The sequence below is a fragment of the Cucurbita pepo genome, chromosome 12 (assembly GCF_057944985.1).
Source record: "Cucurbita pepo subsp. pepo isolate OVF chromosome 12, ASM5794498v1, whole genome shotgun sequence".
Taxonomy (NCBI): Eukaryota; Viridiplantae; Streptophyta; class Magnoliopsida; order Cucurbitales; family Cucurbitaceae; genus Cucurbita; species Cucurbita pepo.
Genome location: NC_141809.1, coordinates 956040 through 973741, shown reverse-complemented (window position 1 = coordinate 973741; position 17702 = coordinate 956040). Strand labels below are relative to the sequence as shown.

At 36.7% G+C, this 17702-nt stretch overlaps 4 protein-coding genes and 2 non-coding genes across 14 annotated transcripts; 2 read left to right on the top strand and 4 right to left on the bottom strand.

Moving 5' to 3' along the window:
• Nucleotides 1-332: 332 nt before the first annotated feature.
• On the bottom strand, nt 333-4203 carry LOC111807586 (protein WVD2-like 3). Of its 8 annotated transcripts, XM_087128794.1 has the most exons (11): nt 4061-4203; nt 2920-3202; nt 2665-2877; nt 2466-2554; nt 2281-2377; nt 2104-2175; nt 1811-1921; nt 1470-1694; nt 972-1025; nt 619-780; nt 333-430 (listed from the first exon to the last, which is right to left on the bottom strand). In XM_087128794.1, exons 1-11 carry the CDS (start codon nt 4162-4164, stop codon nt 416-418), a joined length of 1425 nt encoding a protein of 474 aa, XP_086984920.1. In that variant the 5' UTR covers nt 4165-4203; the 3' UTR covers nt 333-415. The 8 variants fall into 8 exon arrangements, with proteins under 8 accessions (XP_086984920.1, XP_086984918.1, XP_086984919.1 ...); XM_087128792.1 differs by having other exon boundaries at nt 333-780; XM_087128793.1 differs by having other exon boundaries at nt 333-780; nt 2281-2374.
• Nucleotides 4204-7193: 2990 nt separating this feature from the next.
• Nucleotides 7194-8807, top strand: LOC111806976 (serine/threonine-protein kinase BLUS1-like). Its single transcript, XM_023692531.2, has one exon. The coding sequence runs from the start codon at nt 7194-7196 to the stop codon at nt 8805-8807; it is 1614 nt and encodes a 537-aa protein (XP_023548299.2).
• Nucleotides 8808-9150: 343 nt separating this feature from the next.
• TRNAG-GCC (transfer RNA glycine (anticodon GCC)) lies at nt 9151-9221 on the top strand. Its single transcript has one exon. It is a non-coding gene; the product is annotated as a tRNA-Gly (tRNA).
• A 1980-nt stretch (nt 9222-11201) lies between these two features.
• On the bottom strand, nt 11202-13632 carry LOC111806975 (AT-hook motif nuclear-localized protein 20). The gene is made up of 2 exons (XM_023692530.2): nt 13616-13632; nt 11202-12194 (listed from the first exon to the last, which is right to left on the bottom strand). Exons 1-2 carry the CDS (start codon nt 13630-13632, stop codon nt 11297-11299), a joined length of 915 nt encoding a protein of 304 aa, XP_023548298.2. The 3' UTR covers nt 11202-11296.
• Nucleotides 12569-15838, bottom strand: LOC111807501 (protein PSK SIMULATOR 1-like). Of its 2 annotated transcripts, XM_023693246.2 has the most exons (3): nt 15664-15838; nt 13616-15491; nt 12569-12835 (listed from the first exon to the last, which is right to left on the bottom strand). In XM_023693246.2, exon 2 carries the CDS (start codon nt 15379-15381, stop codon nt 13777-13779), a length of 1605 nt encoding a protein of 534 aa, XP_023549014.2. In that variant the 5' UTR covers nt 15382-15491; nt 15664-15838; the 3' UTR covers nt 12569-12835; nt 13616-13776. The 2 variants fall into 2 exon arrangements, with proteins under 2 accessions (XP_023549014.2, XP_086985401.1); XM_087129275.1 differs by having other exon boundaries at nt 13616-15838.
• A 178-nt stretch (nt 15839-16016) lies between these two features.
• Nucleotides 16017-16123, bottom strand: LOC111807847 (U6 spliceosomal RNA). Its single transcript, XR_002816992.2, has one exon. It is a non-coding gene; the product is annotated as a U6 spliceosomal RNA (small nuclear RNA).
• Nucleotides 16124-17702: the final 1579 nt, after the last annotated feature.

The window sequence follows — 17702 nt, the reverse complement described above, 5'->3', positions numbered from 1 at the left end:
CAAGGAGGAGTACACGTACCGTGTACTGAGTACGTGTACTTGGGCCCAACTCCTTCTCTTCTTTTTTTTCTTTTATGTTATCAGGTTGGGTCGGGTTGACCCAATCATTTGCACACTGAACCCGTAACCAACCCGAATCAACAAAAGCCCCAAAATACATCTCAAACCTAGCCTTATCTAAAGCCTAAGAATAGCTAAGAATGTGCACACAATCAATACCTTAGTTTTTGTTTTCATTTTGAATGTCATATTGAAGTCTGGGCATAAGAATTTGGTAAGAAAAAGATATCAATGGAAATTTGGCTGGATGCAATCAAGACAATACATACACATTTGGAAGGCTAAAATACCCAAGAGCCAAGGAATATGGCCAGCTAAATCTTTCTTATTTATGGAGCCCCTCTTCTTTTGGCAACTATACAAGCTTTAGCTGTAAGGAAAGACATCGAGTTTGTATGTCAAATCGGTGCAAGTCCTCTATACTAGTGGAAACGATAGACGCCTTCAACTTAACTAATAGTAAATCTTGAGAGAGATTCAAATCTCTTGATGGATATCCAAGATATTAAACATGTTATATGTCATAGAAGAAGCAAAGGGTAAAAGGATCTCTTTTACCTTAGAAAAGGGCGCCAAGCAACTCACGAGCTGGATGTGTCGCACGAGACGGTTGGGAGTTGAGATTTTAGACCAAAGATTTCTCCTCATGCCTGGAGAAGAACATCCGTGAGGGCACTGGTTTTTCGAGTTTGTTTCATGTTTTGCATCTGAAGAAGTTCCCTGTCAAAAAGCGCAACGAAGGCAAAAAATAAGCGCTAACTTCTTAATCTCGAAATATTCGAAGTTCATAAACCATGAGATAAAATGACCAAGAGTTAGTTTCATACATTTTTGCGCTAGCCCTTTTCGTTCTTCTATCTTAATTTGCTCAAGCAAAAATATTTTCCAGACAGGGATTCAATGAAACGCACCTTGTTTTGCCTCCTCAACCGTGCACGTGAATAACCGACGAGCAATAGTCCTTTCTTGTATAATAGAAAGCAAAGTTAGGTTCATAAATAATGGAAATCATGTAACAGAAAGCAATAAAGCCACAGGAACAGTATCCACTTTTATTTTCAGATCGAAGTCTATGAAACAAGAATGGTCAATGTATAATTTACGTACAAAAGTAACAAAGAAAACAATAGCTCGAACCACATCTTAGTAGATCTGCTTCTTTCTGCTTTCCTTTTTTCTGTCAGGGGGAGGGCCCTTAGAAGATAATTATTTGATCTGGAAGTAAAAAGCTTCCACATAAACAAACAATATAAATTACAGAAATTTACATTTCATAAATTACACAAACCACTGCAACGAACTCTTGAAAATGGTAGACGTAAAGCATGGTCGAAGAGACTTGGAAGTTCGTCACCAACTTAAGACTGGACAGAAACATTCGTAGGACCATTTACATCAATAGAAATCACCTCGCAAAAGGCTTCTCCTTGCTTCAGCTCGTTTTCTACAAAGCGAACGACATTGCTCCGATTCTCGGTGACATCCAATGCAATAGTATCTCTGTTGGAACTGTTGGTACGATGGCCATTTCCCTTGCCACGATTGACTTTTATCTTGTTTCCATTGGATAGAACCGCATTGTTGCAACTCTTACGTCGGCCAAGTTTAGGTGACCTTGCACGAGTTGGTGGGAGCTGGCACACAGTATTATTAATAATAATTTAAGCAGAAAATGAATTCGTATATTCTCAATAATATGCTCTCTGTTTGTCAAGATAATGTAGGGGCCGCAAAAATTTGTAATAAGTACCTTTTTCAGCTCAGCCTTGGCAGGAGGCCCATCGTGGTAGAAGCTTGGCATTGGATTTGCTTTGAATAATAAACTCTTTCTTAGTTGTTTGATAGCGGCCTCAGTCTCTTCCTTCAAATTTGGGAAGATTAATGAAGATGACAAGGAAAGAAAGATATTAACTTTAGAATAAACTTCAGGAATCAACTAATAAGAACAGATTTTCAGACAGTGACAAGCAAGAAAAAAGAAAAGGAAAGGAAAGGGAGGCAGCAACAAATATCCTCCTCCACCAGAGGAAGAACATATTTTACCTTGGACTTCGTCTCACACTCAGTCTTCTCAGCCACCAGAGCCTGGAGTTTTTCCTCCAATTTCGAGTTAAACTAAATACATGAGAAAAAATGTAGTAAGAATGTAGGATATAGATTATTATAGAAAAAGTAGTGAACAAAGAAACTGGATACGATAAGATGAACAGGCTGTAGTACCTCCTTCCTTTTCTCTGCACGCTCTGTGCACCTCAATGCAGGAACTGATGCAACAGTAATTCTGGTCTTGATAGCCCGAGTTGATGCTGCACTGCTACTGTTCGATGGCAAAAATCAATTTTAGAGCAAATGTGGAAAGGTTAAATCTAGTAGCAAATAAAATAGTGTAAAGATAAGAAAGATACACAGAAACAGCAGAGCAGGAATCTTCCTCATCAGCATGCTTCTTGTTATTAGGTTGCAGTGGCTTCCTCAACACCCTAGGAGATGTGGGCTGCAGGAAGTGAAAGCAAATTCATTGATAAACATCCGTTCAAGTGAAAGCAGTGGGTTAAGCATGTCCAATGAATTGAATTATACAAATCCTTAGAACTAAGAATATACCTGATTTGATTTGGTCTTTGCAGGCCGAATATTGTTTTTGGTAGATTTTTCAGTGGTGATAGCGCTGGGAAGTCGAGTACCCGATGAAGCACGCTTTTCCGTTGCCAAGGCAAATGGCTGTGGGACAGTATGTCTTGAACGAACATTTCCAGCAGAAGATTTCAATGAGTTCACAGTTAACAGTAATTTGTCATCGTTCTTTCCTTCTTGTACCTTCTCCTCCAGTCTCTCTTTTTCATTATTCAACCTGCTAACCACATTTTGCTGTTGGCCTGGTTTCTTTGAAGGGTGCATTTCAGGAATCTTGATTGATTTTTCATTTGTACATTCCTTCACTTCATATTCCTTTGATTCACTTCCCTCTTCTGAATTGTTGATATCGTGATCCCCATTTATTTCGCCAAATGACTCCATGACATCCTGATGACTGAGGCTATCCTCACACGATGAAGCATGGGAACCACCTCTAGAGGAATACGTTATAACACGATCGGGCTCTTTATCCATGCAAACATCTGTACCTTCAGTCTCCATAATACTGCAACGACAAAAATCGTGACAACGGAGACAACAGGGTCACAATTGATACACAAACCAACTCTGCAATAAAAGTAAACACATCAATTCACATACCGGCGCATATATAAGAAAATCCAAGGTTGTTCTTACTGAAAACAATATTTCTAGAGATGGGGGAAGAGAACCGAAGCCACACTGCGATCTTCCATTTGTATAAAAATGAAACTATATGACATTAAATCACTACTCAACCCAAAACTTATGGTAAATTGAATTACATCAATACTAACTTGTAGGTATTGTAGGTTTGTAAATATGTAGAAGGCCCAACAAATGAAAATCAATATTAATTAGGGTGAAAATAACATTACAGCGATTCAAACATAGGGTGGAAGTTCCACCATGTTAAATCACTCAAACCAAACCCAAAAACTTAAAGTGATGAATCAGTCAGTACTTCAACATAGGATTGCAAGTCACCAGGATTATTTTCTATAAGAACCACAATTATCCAAATCTCACCATGCCATAAAAATAAATCAAAAGCATATTTAGATTAAAAAAAAAGGCTCACATAGGTGGAGGATATTATCTTAATTAACATTTATCGAACCAACATCGTAACCACATTTACAAGCTTCCAAATGCAAACAGTCTCTATGAATGAACTCAAAAAAAGGAGCTTATGATGATCGACTAACAAATTACCAACAAATTGAAGCAAAAAAATGTGGCACCAAGAAATCAAGATGAGATATACACATTCCGGCAGTAAGATCAGAGGATCGAGAGACAGCAACCAGATCTAACTACTACATGAATTACAAGAAAGACTCTGCAGAATGCTGAAGAAGAAGAAGAAGAATCGAAACGATACCTGTGGATTGCTTGGGATTGTATTAAGGCATCAGAGTGAAGTCGCGATTCCGGGAACGGTGTCGGAGTGCGACCTGTTTCTGTTCCTTGTTTATATAAGCCCATGCCGCGTCGGTGCCGACTCCCGCTCTTTAACGGCGGTTCTTTTTTTTTTTTTTTTTTTTTTTTAATTCCACAATTAGTAGTTGACATTTCAATTTTCTATTTATTTGATAAAAAAAATTTTTTAAAATGTGTAATAAACTTTTCATTGCTTAAATTCAATATTTATTTAATAAAATTTAATATTTTTAATTTTCTGTACCATAAATCTACAAAAAAAAAAAAATAATAATAATAATAATAATAATTTTATATTTAATATATCTGTCATATATTCAACATTTTTCTTACAACAAAGTAATTTTAGGGTTTTTTTTAGATATTTTTAAAATTTTAAAAATATATGAAAACTTTATTAAATGTTAAAACAAATTATTAAACACATAAATAATAATAAAAAATGAGGAAATTAAAAAAAAAAAAAAAAAAAAAAAAAAAAAAAAAAAACACTAAACTAGAATCTTCTAATCTCATTACTAAATTTCATTAATTATTCTTTACATTAAAGTCAATAATTATTGAGATGCATTATATTAGCAACAAATCAAATCATTTTAATTATTTATATGTAATTCCTAACCCCTAAACAAATATTAATTATATTGCACCTTTTAATAAAAAAAATACTCAAATATTAGTTATGAACCGAACATGTTATTAAATATAAGGTATTTCAAACCCGTGTCAATTATTACATTAAAAAAAATTAATTTTCATATGATATAATATAATTTGAGAAAAATTTAAAGAGATTAGGTCAATGGGAATAGACGAAGTTCGTGAATTAAGAAAGAAAAAGACGTCGCATCTAAATAATTGATTAGCCTTGATTATTGCTCGTTAACCCTTTTGATAATGCCTCATCAACCTCCCATTAATTAATAAATTTCCCCGCCCCACTTCTCTACCTTATACAACATTTATAATTATCTTATCTTTATAAAGTTATACACGGGTGTCCGTAATTTCGAGTTGGTTGAGTTTACAATCCAACCTAATACAACTTCTATTTACGAGTCTAGTTCAACAGTACCCATAAACTCGTGTGCTATTGAGATAAGGCGAAAATGAAAGAAACGCTCGACTAGTCAGAAGAGTGTACTTTAAATTAACTGAAATTTTCTCGATACATATAAACAACGTCATTAACAATAAGCGTTATACGTATTAATATACTCGTGGAATTAAAAGGTTGAGCGTGATCATACTTTATTATATATAAATATAATGTTTAGGTGACAACGAAAGAAGCATTGACACATAGGATTGGAATTAAATAATTTGATGCCAACTCGATAATATATAATTAAAAAATTTTACTTTTAAATTCGTATATTTCTAAACTTAATTTTCAATTTTAGAGTTTTATTAAAATTTATTTTTTATAATATATTAGGATGAGACAAAAGAAAAATTAAAATTCTAAATTTTTTTTAGGGAATTTAAAAGGTGAAAGAATAATTTATTTTTTAAAAAAATATTATTATTATTGGAGTGGTTGAATAGAGTGGGAATAAAGGCAAAGTGGGCCATGATGGGCCCATTATTTGGGCTTCTCTAAGGCCTTTATGAGAATTAATTTCCATCCAAATCCCCACGGACGTTTCAGCCTCATCATTAAATGCCAGTAGTGTCGCCCGTACCGGATCATTTGGACTTATTTACAGCTGGATTTTTCTTTTCTTTTTTTTTTTTTAACATTGGTTAGAGCAACTCTTGTATAGAGTATATATAGTGGACAACAAAATAATTGTTTGGTCAAATATTTATTAATTATTTGATTAGGAGAGGATTATTAAGGTAATAAAACAAAATAAATTATTAATTTAATAACTAAAATGAATAATTATCTTAATTTGGGATGAAGGCAAAATAATGCCCATTTTTTGTTGATACCGGAGTAAATGAGGGATATATGAATGAACTGAGATCACATCCAAATGTAAGCTATCTAAAAATATAGGATGACTAAAAAAGGCTTACACGAAATCGAAGTTACTACCTAATACCAACAATGTGCACGTTTTCTTTTGAAGACTTCATGGTTAAGCATGCACTAATTGGAGCAATTTTGTGTTGGGTGACCCCGGGAAATTTGTGTGGTTTGTGAGAATAGTTTTCACTTTTAGAAGTGAGGAGTAGGTAATGTGACTATGTCGCAGGAGATGCAGGGAAATGTCGGGGCTATCAGATGCTGAATCCTAATATAAATCCTGGGTATGAGCCATTGCACCCTTGATCGAATTCTAATCTAAATTATGGGTAGTTGGGGCTATTAGGTGCTGAATCCTGATCTAAATTGTGAGATCTCACATCTATTCGGGACGAGAATGAATCATTAGAACCTTGACCGAACTTGATCAAAATCGTGGGTAGTTGGGGCTATCAGGTGTTGAATCCTAATCTAAAATGTGAGATCCCACATTGGTTCTTTGTAAGAGTGTGGAAACCTTTCCCTAGCAAACACGTTTTAAAATAAAGGGAAAGCGCCCAAAGAAAACAATATCCACTAAGGGCTTGAGCACCCAAAAAGAACAATATCTACTATACTAGCAGTGGACTTGAGTTGTTACATAAATCCCTGGTATGAGCCATTACACCCTTGACTGAATCCTAGTCTAAACCCTGAGTATGAGTCATTACACCAATGAACGACTAGAGAACTCTACTGACCTTTTAGAGTTATAGTCATTATACCCGACCAATAGTCAATGAACTCCAGTGACCCTTTAGAGCTATTTTTCAAATTTCAATAACCAAATAGAAATCATAATTCACCAAAAAAAAAAAAAAAAAAAAAAAAAAAAAATCAATTAGCCTCATTATTCAGTTATTAAAACCGTTAAGTAACTACATGAAACCACTTAACTACCTAACAAGAAAAACCGTTACAAAACAAAATATTCAGTCAAAGTCAGTCAAAGACTCAGTCAACATAACGATACACAGATTCCCTATAAATACTTCCCTCATCTCCCATCTCCTACACATCATTCAACAGAAACAAGAAAGTCTTCAACCCGTCATCAACAATGGACCGCCGTCAAATTCAAGATCAAGAAACCTCCGCCGCCTCTTCCGCCTCCGCCAAGGGAACTCATTCCAAGTTCCCAAAAGTCGCCGACGAGTACGAAATCCAATCACAAATCGGCGCGAGCGACCACAGCACAGTCTACAAAGCAATATGCAAGTCAGCAGACACACCGACGATCGTCGCCATAAAAATCATCGATAGCAACGTCGAAATTGACCCAACTGCAATTACGAACATCAACACAAATCTCTCCTTCATCAATCACCCACATATCCTCACCCCTCATTGCTGCTTCACCGCTCCGGACGGCCGCCTATGGATCGTAATGCCATTCATCCACGCCGGACCTCTACAAGCCATAATCTCCCAACGATTCCGAACCGGCTTACCGGATCAATTCATGTCAATTCTTATCAACCAACTCCTCCGTGCATTGGTTTTTCTACATGAAAAGGGGTTGGTTCATAAAGCCGTGAAAGCAAGCAATATCTTTTTTGATACTCATGGGTGTGTATTGCTATCAGATTTGGACGTTTCAAAGGAGATGAACAAAGATTGTTCATCGGTGCCGTATTGGGATCCACCGGAGGAGGATTATAGTTTCAAATCAGATGTATGGTCGGTGGGGATTTTAGCAATGGAAATTGCATATGGGTGTCCTCCAATTTATGATCAAAAGGTAATCAAAGCGCAATTCTCCAAGATTTCTAGGCGATTTCCTTATGATTTGAATTTGGATAATCGATCAGGGAAGAGCGTTGTTCCAAGGAAATTTGGTGATACATTGAAGCATTTTGTGGGTTCTTGTTTAGCTAAAGATCGATTTGCAAGAGCTTCGGCATTGAGTTTATTGGATCATCCATTCGTGAAGAAAGGGGAGAATTCAAATTTTTTGTTCAAGAGTATTGCTAAAGGAATGGTGGGAATTGGGGAGATGTTTGAGCAAGATAAGGATAGAATCATTGATTTGATGAAGAACGAGGTGCAATTGGGTGAGAGTAGTCAAGGTGGTGGGAAGGTTTTGAGGATTACGGGATGGGATTATAATAATTTCTTGTTTGAATTGGAGCCTGATGAGGAATCATTTGGGAAAAGGGTTAGATTTCGTGGGGAGACGGTGTTTTCTTATAAAGAACAAGAACAATGTAATAAATTTGATATCAAATCTTTGATGCATGGTGGGAGTAGTGATGAGAAGAAGAAGGAGGTTGATCAAGCTATGGATAGTGAAACCTTGGCGACATTGTTGTCTTCGTTGCTTGATAATATTGATACACAAAAGGAAATGGTTTCTATGTTGATGAATCATTGTGGCTTTATGCATGATAAGGATTTGGAAATGGTTAAGCAAATTAAGAGATTGGAGGATGAGTTGGCTGCTGAGAAAGAAAAAAGCTTTCAATTAGAGCTTAATTTTGAGCTTTTGAAGCTTAAACTTCCCGATTCTGATGAGGAACAAGAACAAGAAGAGTACGAACCAGAACCCGAACCAGAACCAGAACGAGAAGAACAACCAGAACGAGAAGAAGAAGGACCAAGAGAACCAGAACCAGAACCAGAAGGAGGAGAAAAGGAAGAAGATGTCCAAGCATTGTTGCAAATCTTCGGATGATGGTCCATGTAAATTAATCAAGTTTGAGGATTCTTAGGTCATATTGCTCGCTTTTCCTTTTGGTGTGTATAGTAAAGATAGAATAGGGGCTTATTTGGGTCTCGTTCACGAGAACTTTTGGATGTATATTCAAAATTTTGCATAAACCCTAATATAGTACTAGTTAGATACATGATTTTTCTTTTTCTTGTACTCGTAAGAAATCAACGCTAGTTACGAGTAAGGTTGGTTTAGGTCTTATTGATGAGAACTCAAAAATTCTTAAAAACCCTAATAAGATAAAATGGAATCAAATTTAAAGAATATGGATGAAATTAATCAGTTATTCTTTATGAACCAATAAGCACCAGTGGTCTAGTGGTAGAATAGTACCCTGCCACGGTACAGACCCGGGTTCGATTCCCGGCTGGTGCAACCTTTTTTGTTTTTTTTGTATTTCCGGTGGTATCATTTTTAAGGAAAAAGACAAAATAGGCCGTGTTTGACGGAGGGGTAAAGAAGACCGACAAAATAGTAAGGAAACCATTTTCGAGACACGTGTCGATTGTAATGTCCACGTCTGAAGTCGATTAGTCCACGTCCGATGTGGGCCCAACAATCCCACCATGGCCTTCTTTGTCTCTTCTCTAAGCGGCGGCAACTTGTTTAATTATTAAATTATAAAATAGGACGAACTTCGATTTTTTTTTTTAATTTTTTTTTTATTATATCATTATAGGCAACGCTACGAGTTTAGGTATTTGGTGGTGTAAGCCATTGAAATAATTCATCCTACTAATGATATTAAATTATACGTTACAAAATTGAAAATTTATGTACTTAGGTTAAAACTTAAAAAGATTAGAAGAACTAAATCGTTCTATTCTAATACTTTCACATATGTATGAACATAGTCGAACCGAGCTAAAGAAGTAGGACGAGTTAGATGGTATAGCTCATAATAGATTAAGGTGGCATTCTAGGGTTTTTACTTTCATTTGCTATGAATTAACCCATCTTCCATAGCTTTCCTTGTCTTCGTCGGACTACTTGTAGATATTGTTCATTTTAATCTGTTATATATCGTCTGAGTCTCATAATTTTAAAACGCATCTAATAGAGAAAAGTTTCTACTACATTATAAGAAATATTTCGTTTTTGTTTCGAGTTTCGAATTGATGTAGATATGAAGTAGAAAAATTTGGTTAAGATGGTGTCCCATCAATGGCGAAAAGCTCCTTGTTTCCCACTTGAAATGAGTTTAAAAGGGGTAAATTGTGATGAGTGCATTCAATAATAAACATGCATATTAGGGTTTGGTGGATTCTCTTTCTTTCCCAATTTCATCAATTATTCAAAAGGGAAATCAATGGCTTTGGACAACAAAAAGAAGAACTAACTTTGTTCATTGACTAAACAAACAAATAATTCATAATGGTTTCCCCCATTCATCTCGTTGTTTCGCATGTGAATGGCCCTATTTTCGACCTATTAAGAATGTGTAACCGCTCAATTCTACCATTAGCAGATATTATTTAAAATACATCTACTCACAAGAATAAGGAATATTTTGTTTCCCTTTTCAATCGATGTGGGATTTCGCAATTTACTCCCTTAAGGCCGAGCGTCCTTGCTGTACACTACCCTGTGTCTGGGTTTAATACTATTTGTAACAGCTTAGGCACGCTGCTAGCAGATATTGTCCGTTTTGATCCATTACATATCGTCGTCAGCCTCACGGTTTTAAAATGTGTTTAATAAGGAAATGTTTTCACACACTTATAACGAATGTCATTCCCTTTTCCAACTGATGTGAGATCTCACAAAATGAAACTATCGACAAATAATGTTTAATCTATGAATTTGCCCTAAAAGCATATAGGACTTTGTTCTTGCTTGTGTTTTTCTTCTTTGAAACGGCAATTGAGGGTCTTTGTCTATTTCGTTGTCACAAGACACCTCAATTATGTGGCTCCACTCTTCAATTGGGTGTCCTATTTTTCTAATTTTGATGAACCCGACAAAAAAAACTCGAACTTTTTCCTTTATTTATTTGGGTAAGACAAAATCCTAACTTTCTCGTTGAAATTTGAGCTACATTATTTAACCTATTCAATTGTATTTGATATAACATTTTTTTTTCAATCTGATTAAATTTTCGGTAACTTAGATCATACGGATCAATTTTAGTAAGTTCTAACTATATCAATACTTCAATCAACTGTCAGGACTCGTAACGCGATAATACGATACTCACTCTCACCCTCGAGTAAGTCAGCCAACAAGAATTTGGGTTATCATTGGCACGGACGACGTATGCTCAAGCCTCAAGTCCCATTCCTTAGAAAATATTACAGAAAATGGGCTCGAGAGAGTTTTAAAATTCGTTAGAAAATCAATTTTAAGAAATTAATATTATAAGTAAAATCAAATCAAATTAAATTCAAATGCAATAGGATACAATATGAAGAAAAAAAAAAAAAAATACATTTTTTTTATACAATTATAAACTAAGCTGAGCCCAACCAAACCTTATCAATTCCCATTTCATGATCATTATTTGGTGTCATCAAGTCGTAAATTGAAGTTGACATCCGGGGATACGGCGGCGGAGGCGGCGGCTCCTCCACTTCTCCGCCATCTATAGCGGCCGGAGAAACCTCTGTTTCTTGGTAATCATGGTCGTCTTGTAAAGGCAATCTCTCATAAATTGCATTAGCAAAAGTAGCAGCTATCAAAATGACAGGCCCAGCCGCCAACAAAGGGCCCACCACTGTCCCTCCGACCACCTGCCCTTGACCACCGGCGAGGTACACGGTCAGTCTAGTGGAACAGGGGATGGCTGGACCGGGAAGAAAAGAGCCGCTCAGTGATAGAATATCGAACAGGCCGTGAAGTTGGATCACGGTGGCGGATTGCCGGAGAGTCACGTCGGCAACCGTGCCGTTTCCGCTGAGAACACAAACCCCACGTTGTCGGCGGCTGGAGAATTGGTTTATGCTGTCCGCCACGTCGGCTCCTCCGGCGATCTCGATCACGTGCGTGCGAAGCGCGTGAGGACTGTCGCGCGTGACGATGATTGGGGGTTTTGGTTTGTTTTTCGCTCCCGGTGGCCGCCCTCTCGTTCGGCGGTTCCCAACCAGCACGCTACCTTCCTTCAGCTCGTCTTCATCGTTGTCGTGCTCTGTTCCGCAGCCGCCGACGGTGGTAGAAACCGGGTCGGTGGCCGGAAAGCCCACCCGACTAGCCCACCACGGATTGGAATTAGCCAGATTGAGAAAAACCGAAAATTTGAAGGGAAAAAAAGCTTTAAATTGGGAAATGAATGGAAATGTAACGTTATTTATACACACAATTTTGTACCCAAGTGTGACACGTTTGTTCAATAATTTTATAATATAATTGTCTCTTAATAATCGTTTAGTCGTTTAATGCATGTTCGTCTAATAATTTATTTTTATATGAATAGTCTCCTTAAACAATTTCTCGTACATTACAGATGTCTTTATTATTTACGTATTGTCGTTAGTCTCACAATTTTAAAACGCGTTTACTATATGCAAAAAAATGAAGGCTGGTTCATGTAAATCTTGTTAACCTTTCACTTGTTTGATTATATTGCAGAAGATAATCACATAAACATTGTTTACTTTAGCCCGTTACGTATCATTGTCAGCTTCACGGTTTTAAAACACATGTTAGGGAGAGGTTTCCACACCCTTATAAGGAATGTTTTGTTCCTTTCTCTAACTGATGTGGGATCTCACAATTATGCATAAATGTTGTATAAGAAATATATTTCATCCATTGATTTGGTATGATATAAATATGGTTGTGATTTAAATATATCAAGCTACAGTTTTATATTTAAATTATAACCACTAAAAAGGGAAAATACGAGTTGTGGAACGGGGCAAGGACGTGGCTAACGGTAGATCTATGAACATAAGTGAGCTCGATCTCTCCCCCGGATGAACCATATAGCCAAGAGAAAGCACCAAATTCAGCTTAGCTTAATTACTTGGTGCAGAAAAACAGGGATTTTCCACCTGAAATGAAAACTTTCCTGCTGATTAATACATAATTTTGTACAGGTTCAAGTTCAAGACACAACAAAAAGCACTCCACAACAACACCAAGCAATGTAATGTTAGGATAGTTTATAGACTGGAATGACAGCATATGATGGTTTGAGGGCCTCGTGGGGCTTGTTTGGAATAACGTGAGATCCTCACACGTTTTAAAAACCTTGAGGAGAAGCTCGATCTAATAGCGGTGGGCTTGGACTGTTACAAATAGTATCAGAGCTAGACACCAGGTGATGTGCCAGCGAGGAAGCTAAGCCCCAAAGGAGGGTGGACACAAGGCGGTGTGTCAACTATTAGACGAACACGACTCTCCACAATGGTATGATATTGTCCACTTTGAACATAAGCTCTCATGGCTTTACTTTGAGCTTCTCCAAAATGCCTCAGACCAATGGAGAGTGTATTCCTTGATTATAAACCCTGATCATTCCCTAAATTAGCCGATGTGGGACTTTCATCATCCAACACTAACAAGGACGCTGGGCCCCGAAGTAGGGTGAATTGGGAGGTCCCACATCGATTGGAGAAGGGAACGAGTGCCAACAAAGGCACTGGTCTCGAAGGGCAGTGGATTGTGAGATCCCACATCCATAGAAGACGCGTTTTTCAAACTTAGAGGGGAAGCCCGAAAGGGAAAGCCCAAGGAGAACAATATCTGCTAGCGGTTAGCAACGTTTTGAAAGTATATATTTCATTTCATGAAGGATGCAAATGAGTAATATGGAGATAGAACTTTCATACCTCTCAAAAGCAAGCATGCCGAATCAAAGTGCCCCATCAATCATGCCTTTCTGTGTTCTAAAGCTGCTCAGTATTCACAATTCTATTGAACAATCACTGCTCTAAATGCACTGTATAATAAGGAAAAGAAACAAATATCGACGACGCCTGTACCGTTATCGTCAAGTAACATACGAAGCTTTACATTGCAACTGCCACTCCATACAATCTTCAAAGTCGAAACTACTCGCACAATCGAGCAATGCATTTTGCTGATGCTCGTAGCGACATATGTAATTCAATCCAACAAGAAGCTCACATATGGCTTCCTCGGTCTTCTTTCGATCGGCAAAGTACAAAGTTTGGATCAGCAAGACATTCGTTCGAGTCACAATCTGATGTTGCTCAAAATTACGCTCGGTTTGCCATCGAATCATGTTGTGTGCCAACGGAGCGAGCCAGCTCAAGATCCCATCGAGTGTCTCCTTCCAATCATGGGCAAGAGGAGCATCATATATAGCCATGTTCTTAACATAAGACTTCAAATGTGTTTTCAGGGATGATCTTAAACTTGTTGGTAGCATCTGATACAAATCGTCCCGAGCTTCGTCGCCAACTAAATGAGGATAACGAAGCAATTTCTCTATAACAATGATGATATTTGCATAATGTAAAGCAAGAGCCGAGCCTCCGACAGTCGAAACCGGTGCATAGACCGATAATAACCTACTCTTGAACCCGAAGCTCCCTCCACGGTTTGCTTGTCTTAAATCCACTCCAAATGGAACAGAGAACTGCACCTGACTGGAGCCACTGTTCCTAATGCTACGACCAGAGCGTTGGCAGCTCGGATCGTCGTGGTCGACATAACTATCCTCATCCCCAGAACTACTTAAACTAAGGCAATCCATAAGAACCCTCCCGGGATTCGTTCCACAAGGAAAATTGAAGTCATCAAACAATGGAACCTCGCTTCTTTTCGAGCTAACTTGAGATTTGAAACTCGACCCACGTCTCGCTCCATGGCCTCTCTCAATGAACACACGTTTCGATTCCATCGACTCTGCATCGATCCGAACATGATGAATCCTCGCATAAACCGTACAAACAGTTCTTACAAGCAATTCAACAACCTTATCAAACGTTTGATTCCATAAAGAAATCTCCTTCAAATGCCCCACGTCCTGTTTTTGCCATAAGAGTTTCTGTTCATAAGCTTTTCTAGTTTGTTCATGCTGATTGTTCTGAAACTTCTTAGCAGCCTGTTCTAATTCATTCAAAACCTCCATTTCAGTGTACAAATTCGCTGTAACATTCACAAACCTCTCCATTTTCCTCATCATCCCTTCCATATCCTTAACCAAAAACCCCAATTCCTTCACATTTATAGCTCCATTAATGATATCCAAATACACATGTTTAAACCCTTGTAGCGCAGGTTGAGAACACTTCCTACCAAGCCTAGATACCACATTAGCCACACGGTTCAAATCCTCAAGCTTCTCAAGAACCACAAGCTCAAGAAGATGAACATCATCAGAAGAGACAAGGTTTTTAACACCATCGGAGCTCAAGATCTCGTTCTTGAGCTTAGAAATGGCAGAATCAGACAGAGATTTATGAAGGTAAATCGTTTTGGACATTATATTAGCAACTTCAAAAGATAGAATACCGATTGTTTGCTTATTATTGCCATTGTTCTTGTTCTTAGAAGGCTCGAGGAGGGCGTTTTTGAGATTAGCGCTAACCTGGTTACCCATTTTGACAATCCAAGGCTCTGCAACCATTGCTCCTCTTCAAGATCTGGGTATCAATGAAAACCCAGAAGAAATCGACCCACCAAGAGTAATCTTCAAAAGCTCGAAGAAATTAAGGTGAACCCAAGTGACCTGAAAATCTGAAGAACAACAAATTAGAACAATCGAACAGTTGGGGAGTGGAAAATAACTCATGGGGTCGCATTAATTCTGAGCTCTAAGGGCGGCGCGGAGCTCCTCATTGAGAAAACAAAGCAAAACCCAGCTGTGTGTGATTGTTTTTGTTGTGAATTTTAGCGATTCGGTTCGTACTTTTGACTTCTTTTTTGAAAATTCTTCCAATTTGTGGATTTGAAAAGGAAAAACAGAGGATTTGTAGATCACTTGCGCCCCCTTTCCTTCTAAATTCATAACATTATCGTATTTTTATTTCATCCATTTCTCAAAGTTTATTGATGATTTGGATGATTGTTTGCTTAAAGATGCGTACTTTTTCTTTTTTGAACGATGAATCTTTATATCTTTATGACTTTGATTAACGAGCAGTTAACCATTGGAAAGTGAATGATCTTGTTCAACTATTCCAACCATTTCCACTTTCTAAAGTTTTAATTCATTCCAAGTTTCGAACACAGTAGACACCATTTTTGTAATCGACCCATATCCATGATTTGAATGATTTTTCGATTTATACTAGTCATCTTTGTGCAGAGACTGTGCTAATCTTCTCTAGGCATTCCAATTTTATCGAATGTCTCGTACCATTTATAACGATCCATACCCAAGATTTGAAATTTAAACTTAGTGTTTGATGTCTTAACATTCCCTCGACAAGACTATCCCCACAAACTTACACGAGTTCTTCCAACATGTTGGAACTTTCTCGCTTTTTTCTTTTATATTTTATTTAATTTTGTTTGCCTTTTGATCAATTAATATGGAACCCAAAAGGGAAAAAAAATTATAAAATAAAAAAAAAAACTAATATGTCAAAGGCTTTGATTGGGATTTATATTAACTATTGACTCAAAAAAAATTAAAATAATAATAGTAGGAGAGAGAAATTTGGTCAAAAGTGGAGAAATTTAGTGGGATTAGGTTTTTTTTTTTGGAAATAAATATATAATTTTTTCTTTGCAAAATAGCAACCAAATAGTGACAAAAAGAAAGTGGGTCGGGACTCGAGAAGGGAATGAAACATTTTCTATACGGGTATAGAAACCTCTCCTTAATAGATGTGTTTTAAAATCATGAGGTTGACAGCGATACGTAATAGGTCGAAGTGCGATGGGATTAATCTATTACACTACACTGCTAAAATGTTCGGATAAACAGATAAACAACTAAGAAATTAGAAGAAAAATTTACGTAGAAAACTCGAGAAATCGAGAAAGAGAAAAGGGCAAATTCGTAATAAAAGTGGGTTTGCAAGCATGCAATTGAATGCAAAGAGTTTGAAGCAAAAGCATCATTATTGAAATGGGTGTCCCTTTAGAGAAAGAGGAAAGGGACCAAACAAACTTCTTTTTCATCTTCAGCCTTTCAATTTTTGTGTCTCTCCTTTTGTTTTCATTATGATTGATTTGATAACATGATATTATTGCGTCAAAATCATTATCGGAATAACGTCTTCCCCATCATATCTCGACCATTAAAGTTATATTTAAAGGTAGATGTAACGTTTGAATATGAAATCATATCTGAAAAAGAGTGATCCCGAGGATATGATGGTTAAAAAATGTTTAAAAGAGTATAGTTTTTTTCAATGGCTCAATTGTAAGAATTTCAAAGTTAAAACGTTTTTTTTTTTTCTAGAAATTGTCGCAGAAAGCAATCGAGTGAAGACAAAACATGTTAGAAAAACTTGTGTTGACTTGTTGGGTTATGTCGTAACATAACGTTGGAGCTATTAAGAGCTGAATTCAAAATCGAAATCTTAGTCGAGATCATGTACTAAAATAATTACTTGATAGAGATGAAGTAGAATTATTATCGACTAATTTTGTTCTTATAAGATATTTTAATTAAATTATTATCATCAAATATATTATTCTCAATCATACACGTGTTAGTTCGTGATTGGTTGTTCGTGTAAAACCAAAAAAATATAAACAAATTCAACTTTAAGACGACAAGTAATCAAAATTTTCAATTGATTTGTCCAACTTAATTTATTTTTAATTTAATTATATAAAAAAATTGGAATTTGGTTAAACTAATCCATATTTAAACCTTTTAGATTCACCTAATAAAAGAAAATAAATAATATTATTGATCGAGAGTAAAAACGGCAACATTTTTTTAAACAAACAACGATTCTTCAAGTTTAGTATCTGATTCGATGAAACTGA